Source organism: Moschus berezovskii, chromosome Y (genome assembly GCF_049115385.1).
Source record: "Moschus berezovskii isolate FMDL1 chromosome Y, NW_MosBer_1.0, whole genome shotgun sequence".
NCBI classification, from domain to species: domain Eukaryota; kingdom Metazoa; phylum Chordata; class Mammalia; order Artiodactyla; family Moschidae; genus Moschus; species Moschus berezovskii.
The window spans coordinates 10281668-10298792 of NC_142489.1; the positions used below are offsets into that span (position 1 = coordinate 10281668).

Consider the following 17125-nt stretch of genomic DNA (forward strand, 5'->3'; position numbering starts at 1 on the left):
CCAGGGGAGGCTCCAGCGGCTGCATGCCACTCACGGCTATTTACTCCCAAAGATTCTGACGGCTCTGTGGAAGTCAAAGTCTCATGATTGAATGCACAGGCTGGTTTTTACCTCTGATGACTACATACAGCATTGGAGGGTTTTCATTAGTGAAGTATACACATGGATGAATAATGGACTTCCCCTGTGGGTCAGATGGTCAAGAATCTGCCTGCAATGCGGGAGACCCAGGTTCGATCCCTGGGTCAGGAAGGGAGAAGGGAATGGCAACCCACTCCAGTATTCTTGCCTGGAGAATCCCATGGACAGAGGAGCCTGGTGGGCTACAGTCCGTGGGGTTGCAGAGAGTCGGACAGGACTGAGCGACTGTTGCTTCACTTCATGAATGAATAAATACAGGAAGCGATCAACATGAAATCATCTGTAGATGACAGAAGGAAAATGCCTCCGACTTGGACACCAAATACAATTCTGGAAGTAGGTATGCGAACCCACGCACTTAAATTCTGGAAGTACCTTGCAACTCAAGGCTTTTTCTTTCTTTCCTTTTTAGTTTGAGTAAATCATGTAAGATGTGCATAGATTCATGTTCCTGAAGGATGAGGTGTGTTACTACGTGGAGGTGGTTTAATCACTAAGTCATGTCTGACTCTTTGCGACCCCACAAATTGTAGCCCACCAGGCTTCTCTGTCCATGGGATTCTCCAGGCAACAACAGTGGAGTGGGTTGCCATGTCCTTCTCCAGGGGATCTTCCCAAACCAGGGATCGAACCTGGGTCTGCTGCATTGGCAGGTGGGTTCTTTACTGCTGAGCCATCAGGAGTGGCTGTACCTTAGTCCAATAAAACATTGCAAAGAAGAAAACTGGACACAGGGACACGTCGACAGGGCTTGCTGTCCCTCTGGCTATGTCCTGAGATCTCAGACAACCTGACCCAATTGTCACTGTCCCCCTTTGTCAAGTTCAGGGCAATATGCCCACTTTCAACAATGTCCTAGGGCAGACCTGAGAACTTGGCCCTGACTCTGAGAGCGTCACTTCCTAGGAAGGTGGATAAGAAGTCCGGGGGACCCCAAAGAGAGGGATCTGGGGTTCTCGAGGAGGAGGAAAGGGCAAACATCTTTTTTCTCTACATTCCTTAGTCTTAGTCACATAAAATACGTTGATTTTTTTTTTTTCCTTTAAGCCTGGAACTGATGATCAAACAACTCAGTTTAAACTCTGTACTAATTGACGCTTTTGAACTGTGGTGCTGGAGAAGACTCTCGAGAGTCCTTTGGACTGCAAGGAGATCCAACCAGTCCATTCTAAAGGAGATCAATCCTGGGAAGGATTGATGCTAAAGCTGAAACTGCAATACTTTGGCCACCTCATGCGAGTTGACTCACTGGAAAAGACTCTGATGCTGGGAAGGATTAGGGGCGGGAGGAGACGGGGACGACAGAGAATGAGATGGCTGGATGGCATCACCGACTCGATGGACATGAGTTTGAGTGAACTCCGGGAGTTAGTGATGGACAGGGAGGCCTGGCGTGCTGTGATTCATGGGGTTGCAAAGAGTCAGACACAACTGAGCGACTGAACTGAACTGAATCCTGATATCTTTGGACCACATTTTGTCCAAATTCTGATATCTTAGAACATATATTTTTTCCAGTAGTCATGTATGGATGTGAGAGTTGGACTTTAAAGAAAGCTGAGCACCAAAGAATGGATGCTTTTGAACTGTGGTGTTGGAGAAGACTCTTGAGAGTCCCTTGGACTGCAAGGAGATCCAACCAGTCCATCCTCAAGGAAATCAGTCTTGAATATTCATTGGAAGGACTGATGCTGAAGCTGAAACTCCAATACCTTGGCCGCCTGATGCAAAGAGCTGACTCATTTAAAAAGACCCTGACGCTGGGAAAGATTGAAGGCAGGAGAAGGGGACGACAGAGAATGAGCTGGCTGGATGGCATCACTGACTCAATGGACATGAGTTTGAGTAAACGCTGGGGGTTGGTAATGGACAGGGAGGCCTGGCGTGCTGCAGTCCATGGGGTTGCAAAGAGCGGGACACAACTGAGCGACTGAACTGAACTGAACTGAAGGATTATTTAACAACAATGTACCCTGCTTGAAGACAGTTTCTCTTTCCTGAAAACCTTCTGACTAATGCTGATATCTTAGAATGTATATTATGGGAATGGGTGTGGTAGGATCTTTCTATTGTCAAGTTCTAATCCTGTTATCCTAAGATGTAAATTGTGGGAGTGGGTCTGGTCACATTTTTACAACCTTGAGACATTCTTTTGATTTATTGTAATAACTGAAAACTATATAGCTCCCTTGCTAACACTAGTGAGGGGGTCACTCTCCATCCCCCTTCTGATGTCTATGTCAGAAGCTTTCCCCGTCCCTTTTGTCACTTTAATAAAACTCCGCTACACAGAAGCTCTTGAGCGATGAAGCCTGGTCCCGAAGCTAAATCTCCTTTTTCGGAGATCACGAATCTGACACCGTTCACCATAAGCTATCAACTCCAAGGGATAAATGTCTGAGTTCTGTGGGTCATCTGGGCCTAGTGCCAGCTCAATGAGACGCTTAGTGCATGAAACTGGGCAACAGAACGGAACTGAAATCCTTCTAAACCTCAGCTTGTGATAACTTACTAAAAGGACTGCCATGTGTACTTCAACATTCAAAAGAAACTAAGTACTTCCATGATTAAAATAAACAGGGTCGTCGTTACTGTCTTTCTAAATTCCATATATATGCGTTAATATACCGTATTGGTGTTTCTTGTTCTCACTTAACTTCACTCTGTATAATAGGCTCCATTTCATCCACCTTATTAGAACGGACTCAAATGTGTTCTTTTTTATTGCTGAGTAATATTCCATTGTGTCTGTGTACCACAACTTCATCATTCATTAATCTGTTGATGGACATCTGGGTTGCTTCCATGTCCTGCTGCTAAGTCGCTTCAGTCGTGTCTGACTCTGTGTGACCCCATAGACGGCAGCCCACCAGGCTCCCCCGTCCCTGGGATTCTCCAGGCAAGAACACTGGAGTGGGTTGCCATTTCCTTCTCCAATGCTTGAAAGTGAAAAGTGAAAGTGAAGTCGCTCAGTCGTGTCCGACTCTTAGCGACCCCATGGACTGCAGCCTACCAGGCTCCTCCGTCCATGGGATTTTCCAGGCGAGAGTACTGGAGTGGGGTGCCATGTCCTAGCTATTGCAAACAGTGCTGCAGTGAACACTGGGGTACATGAGTCTCTTTCAATTCTGGTTTCCTCAGTGTGTATTCCCAGTAGGCTAGGGTGGGATGATTTGAGAGAATAGCACTGAAACATGTATATCACCATATGTGAAACAGGTGACCTGTGCAAGTTCGATGCATGAAGCAGGACACTCAAAAGCCAGTGCTCTGGGATGACCCAGAGGGATGGGGTGGGGAGGGAGGTAGGAGGGCGGTTCAGGATGGGGGACACATGTACACCTGTGGCTGATTCATGTTAATGTATGGCAGAAATCACAATAGTGTAAAGTAATTAGACTCCAATTAAATAAAGTAAAAATAAATAAACGATTTTCTTTTTTTTTTTAAAAAAAGGAAGCCACTGACAAGCGTGGCTTTCTACCTTATCTGGCAGAATTTGAGACAACATTTCCATTGACTTCTTTGTCTACTTTCAGCCTTCAGCTGAAGGAGCTAAAGTCAGCATGCTTAGCAGACACAGAAAAGAAGCATTTAGTGTGGCATTAACCAGCGAAGACAGCAACAATAATAAAAACGATAGAGCAAGGTCTTTCCTCTCTCCAAGAAAGAGAACATGAGAGAGAAAGTCTTATCATCAGTTACTTTCATAACTCTTCAAATTGGTAATCTGGAAATTCTACAAGTGGTACCGTAGCACCATTAAGGGGAGAATGACATGTAAACATATTTTTAGGCTGAATTCTGAACATCCTTATGTTTTGTTAAAGCAAAACGGTTTAACAAGATATATATGGAATAAAATTACTAAATATTTCTGACGAATTCTTTTTTCCCCCCCCTAATTGAAGACCTTTTTCATGTGGTACTAATATTCACAATGGAATATTACTCAGCCATGAGAAAAGGAATGAATCTGAGTCAGTTGTAAATGAGCTGGATGCACCGAGAGCCTGTTCTACAGAGTCGAATAAGGCAGAAGGAGAAGAAAAAATAAATGTCGAATATCAGCACGTATATACGGAACCTCAACAAAGGGTCCCGAGGAACCTCTTTGCAGGGAAGAAAGAGAGACAGAGGCGTAGAGAATGGAGGTGTGGACACAGAAGGGGAAGGAGCAAGTGGGACAAATTCAGCAAGCAGCACTGACCATGGACACTAACAGCGCTGACCCTATGCACTGCTTTCTGTGTGCAATAGAAAGTCGGCAGGAGCCTGCCGTGTAACACGGGGAGCCTAGCCTGGTTCTCTGTGATGATCTAGAGGGCACACGAGCCGGGTGGGAGGGTCAAGAAGGAAGGGAAACTGTACACATGTGTGCACATTTGTCGTACGGCAGAAACTAATACAACGTTGCACATTATCCTCCCATTTTTTTTAAATCATTTTAACATCACATTTCTCATTGCTTTTGAGGTCTTTAAATACTCTTGTGTTTATCCTCTCTGAGACACGAGTGATGAAAAAGCAATTACATTTTTCTTTCAAACACCTGAGTATAGCACTGTAGCTTACATGTACTGACAAAGAAAAATTAAAAATCAAGGGAGTCTTGTCTTTGAAGAAACAGTCTTACACACATCAGCAGAGAAGATTTCCCTATAGACCTACAGGTGGAGAAGGCATGTATACTTGTTGAAAAGCATGAAGCGGTTTCACACTGATCCTTTATTCTTTCTTCAGGACTGGGGAGATGACCCCCAGGAGGGGTGCCGTCCGGTGGCCCATTGATTAGGGAGTTGAGCAAGAGGAAGGAGAAGGAAGCACTCATGGAAGATTCTAGACCTGCCCGCTGCTTCCCACCAAGCAGTCTGGTGACAGGATTCTTCCTTCAGCCACTCAAGTCCTGTGCGGAATGAACGCTTAAATGTGGGAGTGAGAGAGTCAATTCCTAGGCAGGTGGATAAGAAGTCCGGGGGTCCCCAAGGAGAGAGGAGTCTGCAATTCTCAAGGAGGAGGAAAGGACAAACTTTTTTTTCCTCTACATTCCTTAGAATTATGTAACAATAATGCATCGCGCTTGAGAACAGCTTCTGGAAAAAAACCTTCTGACTAATCCTGTTATCTTAAAATGTCAATTATGGGAGTGGGTCTAGGAAGGTCTTTACAACCTCCAGACATTCTTTTGATTCACGGTAATCAGTAATTAAAAAGTATGTAATTCCATTGCTAACACTAGTGAGGGGGCACTCTTTCCGCCTCCCCCTTCTGATGTCTGTGTCATAAGCTTTGTCTGTCTCTTTTATACGTTAACAAAACTTTATGACACAAAAGCTCTGAGCAATCAAGCCTAGTCTCTGGCCCCGGATTGAATTCTTCTCCTCCAGAGGCCGAGAATCCTGGCATCTTTCATGGTTCAGCAACAACCTTTCAGGAGCAACACGGGACAAGACATCAAGAGGATCCCAGGGCAGGTCAGCAAGTCCTATGGGTTTCCCTCAGTCTAGCGGGTTCTACATGTATCTCAAGGCTTACACACAGTTCTTGGAGGCTTCCCTGGTGGTCCAGTGCTTTAAGAACCCGCCTTGCAATGCAGGGGACACCACTTGGATCCCTGTTCTGGGGAGAGCCCACAGTCCTCGGAGCAAGGGAGTTTGTGGGCCACAACTTCTGAGCCTGAGTTCTAGAGCCCGTGTTCTAGAAGCCACCGCAATGAGAAGCCCTCACACGGCAATGAAGAGAAACTCCCTGTTTGCTGCAACAAGAGGAAGCCCGAATGTCCTAACAGGGACCCAGCACAGACACGAATAAGTAAATGGAGCTTCTGAAAAGGAGAATTATGCACCGGGACTTCTCTGGCGGCTTAGACAGTAAAGCGTCTGCATACACTATGGGAGACCCGGGTTCAATCCCTGGGTCGGGAAGATCCAGGTGGGGTGAAAGAATGGGGGGTCGAGGTGAGGTGTGTGCACAGCGGTTTAAGTCACTTGCACGCTCAGGCTATTTTGAGCAAGCTACAGCACGTTAACCATCTCTGTGTAGGTGTGCAGGAGATGTCACCTCCAGGGTGACATCAGGAGACCTAGGTTGGATCCCTGGGTCGGGAAGATCCCCTGGAGGAGGAAATGACAACCCACTCCCGGATTCTTGCCTGGAGAATCCCATGGAGAGAGGAGCCTGGTGGGCTGCAGCCCGCGGGGCCGCAAAGAGTCAGCAAACAGAGCCCACGCAGCACTCACCTGCGCCACGGTCTGCCAGTGCGTGGCGTCGTCTTCGCTGGGATGGATCCCATAATTCCACCTTCTCTGCACCACATAGATCACGGGCTCAATGGAAACGTTGAACTTCGAGGACCACTTTACCTCCAGCTGCCCAGACTGCAGTTCCGTGAACCGCAACTCCTTCCTGGGCTTCAGGGGGACACCTGGAACAGAACGACGCCGGTCACAACAGCCCACGTGTGAGGCGGGCCACGGTGAGCACTGAGGAAGAAGAAGTGAATAGGAGATGAAACTCATCTCACGACAAAGGACCCTCTGCTTCCCTTCTTAATAGCAGCATCTCCCCATCAGGGGTTCAGTCTGAAATCGTACGATGCCAAGTTCAGTTTCACGTTCCCACCGTTTCATAGGGTCTACATTGATTCTTGAGCCTGAGCAAGGTTTTGTCTCCCCAGTAACCTCGAGTGTTAGTCACTTAGCTGTGTCTGGCTCTTTGTGACCCCCAAGAATGGGAGCCTGCCAAGCTTCTCTGTCCATGAGATTCTCCAGGCAAGAATACTGGAGCGGGTTGTCATTCCCTTCTCCAAGGGATCTTCCTGAACCAGGGATCGAACCCAGGTTTCCTGCACTGCAGGCAGAGTCTTTACCCTCTGAGACACTAGGGAAGCCTATAATCTCACAGCAGTTCTTTAATGTGCATTCGTTCAAATAAAAGAAAAAATGCAAGAACTTTATAGATGGCAGAGTTAGAAGGCACTCCCGCTAAAGTTAAAACTTGACAAATGGGCAGACTAAACCTTTTGTAAGGGGAAGAGAAATACCTAACATTTACTATGTGCCAGGTGTCCTTCTGTTTAACCCAATTTGGTTTGTAATGAAAAGCTGATAGAATTCCCATTTTCTAACGCATAAGTGAACAGGTGGAATTAGGTCTTGACACGTTACATAAACAGGTGTCCCTGGTGACTCAAGTGGTAAAGAATCTGCCTGCAGTGCAGGAGACACAGGATACCCTGGTTTGATCTCTGGGTCACGCGGTTCCACTGGAGGACGGCATGGCAACCCACTCTAGTATTTTTGCCTGGAGAATCCCATGGACAGAGGAGCCTGGCGGGCTACAGTCCATGGGGTCACAGAGAGTCAGACACGCATGTACACAGCAAGATGCACACGGAATCCACCAGAGACGACAGTCATTAGGAGTCTCGAGTCCTTCTCCACATAACATGCTCTGCCTCTGCAGCTAAATCTCAGGGTACTTATGACACAGTTCCCGAGTTTCCTCCCCTCTCCATCTGAGTGAGTTTTCCTTTTAAGGAAAACATTATACAGCCCAATGCTGTCATGTGGTCAAAGCACACAGGAACGGTTTCTGAAGCACGGGTCTCATGGATTTCCCCAACTGATTGCTGGGGCTCTCCCCACTGACTTGCTGTTTAAAATTGGAAGAAAAAAAAAAAAAAAGATGAATTTATAATGTTTGGGTTTTGGCACGGGTGAGTGCCTGGCTTCCAAAAAAGTCCCTCACAGGTGGCTCGTTGGAACATACTTCATCATTTTGATTTCTCTTTCCCCCTACAGAGCGAGCAAGTTGCCTGGTAACCCAAAGATGTAAGAACCACGGTTCAAAACAGCAGCCATGATGGAAAGGGAAACTTAGAACAAATTCATAATACCAAAGGGACAGATAGAACCAACTGAATTCAGGTAGAGTGCACAGCCGTCTGTGGGGTCGCACAGAGTCGGACACGACTGAAGTGACTTAGCAGCAGCAGCACAGCACTGTGATGCTAAGTGCCATTCGAACCAAGAACACCAGCTGCCCGTAAAGCCGTCCTGCACCGAGCATGAGCGTTCCTCTAGAGTGCTGACAACTCATTTGAAACGGCTAGTTCGGAAGGTTGTAAGCCAGTTTCCACTTCTTCAGTCTCAGCGGAGGGAAAGCTACAAAACACAGGGAAGATCTGACGCAGGTTAGCAGCGAGGCTGAAATTTCAACTCATCTCATTTTGATCTGAATTCACCCTGAGGTCTTCTTATGGTGGGAAATTCTAAAGTCATTCATCGTTGATCTGGATGGAACTGGGTGATTTAAACGCAGCGCGTGTGTATCTGCTCAAAAGCTCACTGATGATTTTTTTAAAATGAATTGATTGATTTTCATTGGAGGCTAATTACAGGATTGTAGGGGTTTCTGCCACACATCGACATGAAATCAGCCACGGGGGTACGTGAAGAAAACTATTGACTTATGTGTTCATTCATTTCTGGCTGTGTTGGGTCTTCGCTGCAGCTTGCAGGAGTCACAGAGTATGGGCGGCCAGTCAACGCCAGCATTCTTGCCTGGAGAAGCCCATGGACAGAGGAGCCTGGTGGGCTACAGTCCATGGGGTTGCAGAGAGCTGGACAAGACAAAACCACTAAATAGAAACAATACACAGCCTGCCTTCCACACCCGGCTTCCCCAGACCACACTGCCAGGTTCTCCCTACTGCTGTGGTCCGGCCACGCAGTCTCCTCTGAAATCTCTTGCCTTTGGTTTTTCTGACATAGGCTCTGGCAGATGCCAGATGCCACTGCCTTCTCAGCCACCTTCCCTCAACCTCCAGCTGGAAGTACAAGGCTCCATTCCTTGGTCTGCTCTTCCGCGTTGAACCTGTGACCATCGACACAGGCATTCAATTGCCTCTGACCACAACCAGCTCTCTGAATGTCTTATCTTCCCTACAAAGCTCAAGCCCCAGGGGTGGGGGTGTGTGTGTGTGTCAAGAACTGGGTTCTCCTCCACCCTCCCCAGCCCCCCAACCAATGTCCCCATAAGGAGCACTCTGCAGAAGCAAATGGTGTGGAACTGTTCACTGAAGAAACAGCCTAGCCTACAGCATTATCCTTCTCTTAGGAATATGCCTAGAAAAGTAGGAGTAGCCCACTTTAGTCTTTTCTCAGGGAGAAGTAGGAGGAAGACATGGCAACAAGGGTAAAAAAAATCTCCGCTTGAGAGTCTCAGAGAGGGACGAGAAGGCTCATCGCAGGCGTTCGCTGCCACCTCCTCTGGGATCGTATCTATTCAAGGAGCTCACATCTCCCTCCGCCATCAAGGTCCTGGGACTCAAACATTCCTTTATTTCCTGTTTAAACAGAGCAAGGCTAAACACCAAAAAAAAAAAAAAAAAAAAAATCTACAAACAATGAATGGTGGAGAGGGTGTGGAGAAGAAGGAAACCCTACTGCCCTGCTGGTGGGAATGGAGCTCACTCACACTCATGTCCATCGAGTCGGTGATGCCATCCACCCATCTCATCCTCTGTCATCCCCTTCTCCTCCTGCCCTCAATCTTTCCCAGCATCAGGGTCTTTTCCAGTGACTCGGTTCTTCCCATCAGGTGGCCAAAGGATTGGCGTTTCAGCTTCAACATCAGTCCTTCCATACGAACCAGCAATCCCACTACCGGGCATACACCCTCAGAAAACTAAAACTGAAAAAGACACAGGTACCCCAATTGTTCATGATAATAGCTAAGCCATGGAAGCAACCGTGATGTCCATCGACAGAAGGATAGATAAAGAGGTTGTGTTACATATACACAGTGGAACACTGCTGCTGCTGCTAAGTCACTTCAGTCGTGTCCGACTCTGTGCGACCCCATAGACGGAAGCCCACCAGGCTCCCCCGTCCCTGGGATTTTCCAGGCAAGAACACTGGAGTGGGTTGCCATTTCCTTCTTCAAGTGGAACACTACTCAGCCATAAAAAATGAATTTGACTCTAGTTCTAGTGAGATGGACGGAACTAGAGCTTGTTATACAAGTAAATCAGAAAGAGAATAGTAAATATTGTATATTAACACATGTATATGGAATCAAGGAAAACAATGAAAGTTTAAGTGTTAGTTGGTCAGTCCTGTCTGACTCTTCGTGACCCCATGGACTGCAGCCCGTCAGGCCTCCCTGTCCATCACCAACTCCCAGAGCTTCCTCAAACTCAGGTCCATTGAGTCGCTGATGCCATCCAACCATCTCATCCTCTGTCGTCCCCTTCTCCTCCCACCTTCAGTCTTTCCCAGCATCAGAGTCTTTTCCAGTGAGTCAGTTCTTCGCATCAGGTGTCCAAAGAATTGGAGTTTCAGCTTCAGGATCAGTCCTTCCAACAAATATTCAGGACTGATTTCCTTTAGGAAGCACTGTGCTTTATATATATATACATATATGTTGTTTTGTATATATTGACTTCCCTGGTGGCTCAGAAGGAGAAGCGTCTGCCTACAATGTGGGAGGCCGGGGTTCAATCCCTGGGTTGGGAAGATCCATATGTTTTATATATATACGTGTGTGTTGTAACACACACACACACTTAGGGCTGATTCTTGTTGTTGTATGGCAGAAACCAACACGACACTGCGAAGCGATGATCCCCCAATTAAAAAGACATTTTTTTTTTAAAGGTACAGAAGATGGCTCGTTAAGTTTCTTAACCTCACAGAGCACTGTCTGAGATTGCAAACCCACCCTTCTCCTTGGCCCTCCACAGGGAATCCTCTAGCGTAAATGCAGCTCCAGTAACTGGTCCAGCGCCGAAGGACCCTGAACTCAGCGGGGGACCCCCGCCCCCCCCACCCCCACGCTCTGAGGCCTCAGTCATGAATATCATCTGACTGCCACGGGTCTCCACACCACATGACTGAGCATCGGGGCGCTGTCACCTCAAATTCCTTCCCTTAAGCATCTCCTTCATTCTGATGGGCAATGATCTGGCTATTTGCATGTGAAGAAATGGTCCATCTGGTCTGCATTAGGGTCGGCTGGCTGCCCTGATTGGGAGGAACTGCACCCTCTGGGCTGTTAATTGTGTGCAGATGGGGCCCCACCCCCACCGACGCCCCTTCCAGGGGTCTCGTTCTTGTGAGCTCCCCCAGCCTCCTGACGGCATCCCGGGAGCAGAGGACAGAGATCTGGCCTCAGTGTGGTTTTCATTATGTAAATGACTACCATCTTTCTTTATTGGTTTCAAACAACTTCGTCATCTGAAATGTAAACGATTCTGTTAAAAATGTCAAAATGCTACGGTGTAGCATCCTGCAATATATGGGGGTGTTTCTTGAAAGCGTAGCAAGTCTTTTGCTGAAATCAAAGGCACGGAAACCCAACACTTCAAAAAAAAAAAAATGTTCACAACAGACTGATAGAAAAATCGTCCGAAGGCTGCCAATTGGCAATTGCAAATTACCCAAAGTGAGTGTTCATAAAAGGACTTGTCACAAGTCCACGTGTGAAAACACACCAACGTATGGAGTTCCAGTGATTCACTGATTAGTCACTGCATAACGTCTCTCATAGAGACAGCTGTACTCAAGACATCTGGGTTCCTATCACATGAGAAGATGTGGTTACTGTATTCAAAATGGGAGTGATTACTTTGTGAAAAGTGGTCCACCTCGAAAACCCTGAGGTTTACAGATTTCCAATACTGACAGGGTCATGGAAATATTAAAGCAGTGGCGTCATCAGCTCTTTTTGAAAAGAAACAAACTGATAACCCGATTGATTCCAGGTTCAGTTCAGTTCAGTTCAGTTGCTCAGTCATGTTCGACTCTCCGCGACCCCATGAATCACAGCACGCCAGGCCTCCCTGTCCATCACCAACTCCCGGAGTACACTCAAACTCATGTCCACAGAGTCGGTGATGCCATCCAGCCATCTCATTCTCCGTCGTCCCCTTCTCCTCCCGCCCCCAACCTTTCCCAGCATCAGAGTCTTTTCCAGTGAGTCAACTCGTCGCATGAGGTGGCCAAAGTATTGCAGTTTCAGCTTTAGCATCAGTCCCTCCAATGAACACCCAGGATCGATCTCCTTTAGAATGGACTGCTTGGATCTCCTTGCAGTATAAGGGACTCTCAAGAGTCTTCTCCAACACCACAGTTCAAAAGCATCGATTCTTCGGCGATCAGCTTTCTTCACAGTCCAACTCTCACATCCATACATGACCACGGGAAAAACCATTGCCTTGACTAGACGGACCTTGGCTGGCAAAGTAATGTCTCTGCTTTTTAATATACTATCAAGGCTGGTCATAACTTTCCTTCCAAGGAGCAAGTGTCTTTTAATTTCCTGGCTGCAATCAGCATCTGCAGTGATTTTGGAGCCACAAAAAATAAACTCTGACACTGTTTCCCCTGTTTTTCCATCTATTTCCCATGAAGTGATGGGACCAGATGCCATGATCTTTGTTTTCTGAATGTTGAGCTTCAAGCCAACCTTTTCACTCTCCTCTTTCACTTTCATCAAGAGGCTTTTGAGTTCCTCTTCACTTTCTGCCATAAGGGTAGTGTCATCTGCATGTCTGAGGTTACTGATATTTCTGCCAGCAATCTTGATTCCAGCTTGTGCTTCTTCCAGCTCAGCGTTCCTCTGCTAAGTCGCTTCAGTCGTGTCCGACTCTGTGTGACCCCATGGACGGCAGCCCACCAGGCTCCCCCATCCCTGGGATTCTCCAGGCAAGAACACTGGAGTGGGTTAGAACCCGCTAAAAGATCAGCCCTGGGTCATGGCCACCTGTAAAACTGAAGGCCACGGCTACCTGGCATTTTTCTGTGTGGAAAACAAGTTCAGTGTTTCTCTTTCCCTGCCCAAACTAACCGCCGCAGCTGGGCGTCAGGAAAGTGAAAAGTGAAAGATAAGGTCGCTCAGTTGTGTCCGACTCTTTGCGACTCCGAGGTCTATGTTGTCCATGGAATTCTCCAGGCTAGATACTGGAGTGGGTAGCCTTTCCCTTCTCCAGGGGATCTTCCCGACCCAGGGATGGAACCCAGGTCTTTGCATTGCAGGCAGATTCTTTAGCAGGTGAGCCACCAGGGAAGTCCAAGAATACTGGAGTGGGTAGCCTGTCTCGTCTCCAAGGGGATCTTCCCGGTCCAGGAGTCGAACCGGGGTCTTCTTCATTGCAGGCGGATTCTTTACCATCTGAGCTATCAGGAGAGTCATGGGCATCAAGAGAGGCAGTAAGATAAGAAAGCAAGGCCTCTAGGCAGAGGACAGTTCGACAAAGCTGCTAAGTAAACCAGAACTAAACTAGGGGAGAATCAAAGGAGAGCCAGCAGCCCAACAAACCAGAGTTTGTGTGTCACCCGCAGGAGGTCAGCTTGTGAACATCCCACAGCCTCGCGAAGGCGCATGTTTCAGAGGCAGCACTCAAGGGCCTGGTTCACCCACAGTAACACTGTCAAGTCTTCGAGGCTTGTAATAGCCTTCACTTGAAGGGTAAAGGAAAGCCTCACTGCTATTTTCCTTCATGTCAAACCCCAATACCAGTCTGCAGTGGTTGAGGCATCAGCCAAGGACAGTTCTCACAGCACTTCCCCAAGTTACATGCTCCAGGGTAACGGGTCACTGCGTGGACCATCTTTTCAAAACATACTGTGCTTCTAAAAAGTCAAGTTTCCGGCATATGAAGCCTCTGAAGTTATGAGGTCAGCCCACATCTCCTACACACATGGACCACACAGAAAGGATATACGTGTTTCCATGAATTTTTATAATTTTTCCTTAGCCCCATAAGAGAGAAAGAGGAGAAAAATTAGTGCAGTGGTTGGCCCATATCAGTTAGGAAAGTGAGTGGCCCACTTAAACACCAGTGTGCACGCGTGACCACCTCAATGAGTCCACTGCTGGGCCGGGCAGAGGCTGTGTGCTTCGGTTCTGGACGTCAGTGCCGAATAAGGGTCGTCATCACCAATGTCAGGCAATTCTCATAACTTCTCAGTCAGTTCAGTTCAGTTCAGTTGCTCAGTCGTGTCCGACTCTTTGTGACCCCATGAATCACAGCACGCCAGGCCTCCCTGTCCATCACCAACTCCCGGAGTTCACTCAAACTCACGTCCATCGAGTCGGTGATGCCACCCAGCCATCTCATTCTCTGTCGTCCCCGTTTCCTCCTGCCCCCAATCCCTCCCAGCATCAGACTCTTTTCCAGTGAGTCAACTCGTCCCATGAGGTGGCCAAAGTATTGCAGTTTCAGCTTTAGCATCAGTCCTTCCAATTAACACCCAGGATCGGTCTCCCTTAGAATGGACTGGTTGGATCTCCTTGCAGTCCAAGGGACTCTCAAGAGTCTTCTCCAGCACCACAGTTCAAAAGCATCAATTCTTCGGCGATCAGCTTTCTTCACAGTCCAACTCTCACATCCATACATGACCACGGGAAAAACCATAGCCTTGACTAGACGGACCTTGGTTGGCAAAGTAATGTCTCTGCTCTTTAATATGCTGTCTAGGTTGGTCATAACTTTCACCAATGGTCAATATTCACCAAGGGAACAGGGATCCATACTTGTAGACTGAGCTGGCCCTTTAGAACTCAAACTGGGGAAGACGTTAAGAAAATGCTTTGTGGGCTTTGCCTGGTGGCGCAGTGGTGAAGAATCTGCCTGGCAGTCTAGGAGGCACGGATTCGATCCCTGGTCCCGGAAGATTCCCATGTGCCAGGGAGCAACTAAGCCCATGCACCATAGCAAGGGAAACCATTGCTATTAAGAGAGCAGCCCTCAGTGCAGCGACCAGAGAAAGCCTGGCAAGGCAACTAAGACCCAGTACAGTCAAAAAATAAAGAAAAATGCTCTTTGGGATTTCCTATGAGATTGACACTTCAGTAAGTTAACAATGAACAAACGAAAATTGAGGAACTTACAGGTCTGTCCAGGAGTGTCTGGTTCTTCACATGTGTGTGTGTGTGTGTGTGTGTGTGTGTGTTAGTTGCTCAGTTGTGTCCGACGCTTTGCGACCCCATGGACTGCAGCCCGCCAGGCTCCTCTGTCCATGGGCTTCTCCAGGCGAGGATACTGGAGTGGGTTGCCATGCCCTTCTCCAGGGGATCTTCCCAACTCAGGGATCGAACCTGGGTCTCCTGCATTGCAGGCAGATTCTTTACTGTCTATGCCATCAGGGAAGCTCTTCACGAGGTATGTCTCACTTAAATACTGAAAGTAGAAAGTGTCAGTCGTTCAGTCGTGTCCGACTCTATGACCCCATGGACTGCAGCCCTCCAGGCTCCTCTGTCCATGGGATTGTCCTGGCAAGAATACTGGAGTGGGTAGCCATTCCTACAACTCCAGAAATTAGCTAAAAGTTACCTTCAGAGAAAAAAAGCTTCAGGTTCTTTATTAGCCTAAAACGACTGCTTAATTAGTGATGGTATTAGATCTAACCTAACTGATCTGGATATATCTTTTAACTGGCCTATAATATAATAATACAGGGGTGCCCAAAGATAGTTTGAGGTTGAGGGCCCTCTAACAGTAGCTGGATAGAATCACAATAAAGATGACAGGACAGCTGGGCAGATGGGATGAGGCCCTGGAGGCGTGTCTGATGTCAACCACCAGATCGCTCCAGAGACGCCCGCAACCTCAGCCTCGGTGCTGCTAAACTGACAGTGGGACTGGTCCAGCTCAACCCGTGATGGAGCGTGTCCCTCCTGAGGAAAAATCTGCACTTCAAGACCACTGTTCTGTATCCCATGTATTTGTTCAGTTCAGTTCAGTTGCTCAGTTGTGTCCGACTCTTTGCGACCCCATGAATCACAGCACGCCAGGCCTCCCTGTCCATCACCAACTCCCGGAGTTCACTCAAACTCATGTCCATCGAGTCGGTGATGCCATCCAGCCATCTCATTCTCGGTCGTCCCCTTCTCCTCCCGCCCCCAATCCCTCCCAGCATCAGACTCTTTTCCAGTGAGTCAACTCGTCGCATGAGGTGGCTAAAGTATTGGAGTTTCAGCTTTAGCATCAGTCCTTCCAATGAACACCCAGGATTGATCTCCTTGCAGTCCAAGGGACTCCCAAGAGTCTTCTCCAGCACCACAGTTCAAAAGCATCAATTCTTCGGCGATCAGCTTTCTTCACAGTCCAACTCTCACATCCATACATGACCACGGGAAAAACCATAGCCTTGACTAGACGGACCTTGGTTGGCAAAGTAATGTCTCTGCTTTTTAATATGCTGTGTAGGTTGGTCATACGGAGAAGGCAATGGCAAGCCACTACAGTACTCTTGCCTAGAAAATCCCATGGATGGAGGAGCCTGGTAGGCTGTAGTCCGTGTGGTTGCTAAGAGTCGGACACGACTGAGCGACTTCACTTTCACTTTTCACTTTCACACATTGGAGAAGGAAATGGCAACCCACTCCAGTGTTCTTGCCTGGAGAATCCCAGGGACAGGGGGAGCCTGGTGGGCTTCCATCTATGGAGTCACACAGAGTCGGACACGACTGAAGTGACTTAGCAGCAGCAGCAGGTTGGTCATAACTTTCCGTCCAAGGAGTAAACGTCTTTTAATTTCATGGCTGCAATCAGCATCTGCAGTGATTTTGGAGCCCCCCAAAATAAAGTCTGACACTGTTTCCCCATCTATTTCCCATGAAGTGATGGGACCAGATGCCATGATCTTCGTTTTCTGAATGTTGAACTTTAAGCCAACCTTTTCACTCTCCTCTTTCACTTTCATCAAGAGGCCTTTGAGTTCCTCTTCACTTTCTGCCATAAGGGTGGTGTCATCTGCATATCTGAGGTTATTGATATTTCTCCCGGCATTCTTGATTCCAGCCTGTGCTTCTTCCAGCCCAGCGTTCCTCATGATGTACTCTGCATATAAGTTAAATAAGCAGGGTGGCAATATACAACCTTGACGGACTCCTTTTCCTATTTGGAACCAGTCTGTTGTTCCATGTCCAGTTCTAACTGTTGCTTCCTGACCTGCATACAGGTTTCTCAAGAGGC

General features: G+C 47.7%; 1 protein-coding gene across 1 annotated transcript in view; it reads right to left on the minus strand.

The window, feature by feature from the left end:
- Positions 1–17125, minus strand: part of LOC129564342 (anosmin-1) — a 225944-nt gene that overhangs the window by 51162 nt on the left and 157657 nt on the right. Inside the window, exon 5 of the mRNA XM_055438256.2 lies at positions 6381–6565. Coding sequence (XP_055294231.2) covers positions 6381–6565 — 185 coding nt within the window. The remainder of the gene's footprint in view (positions 1–6380; positions 6566–17125) is intronic.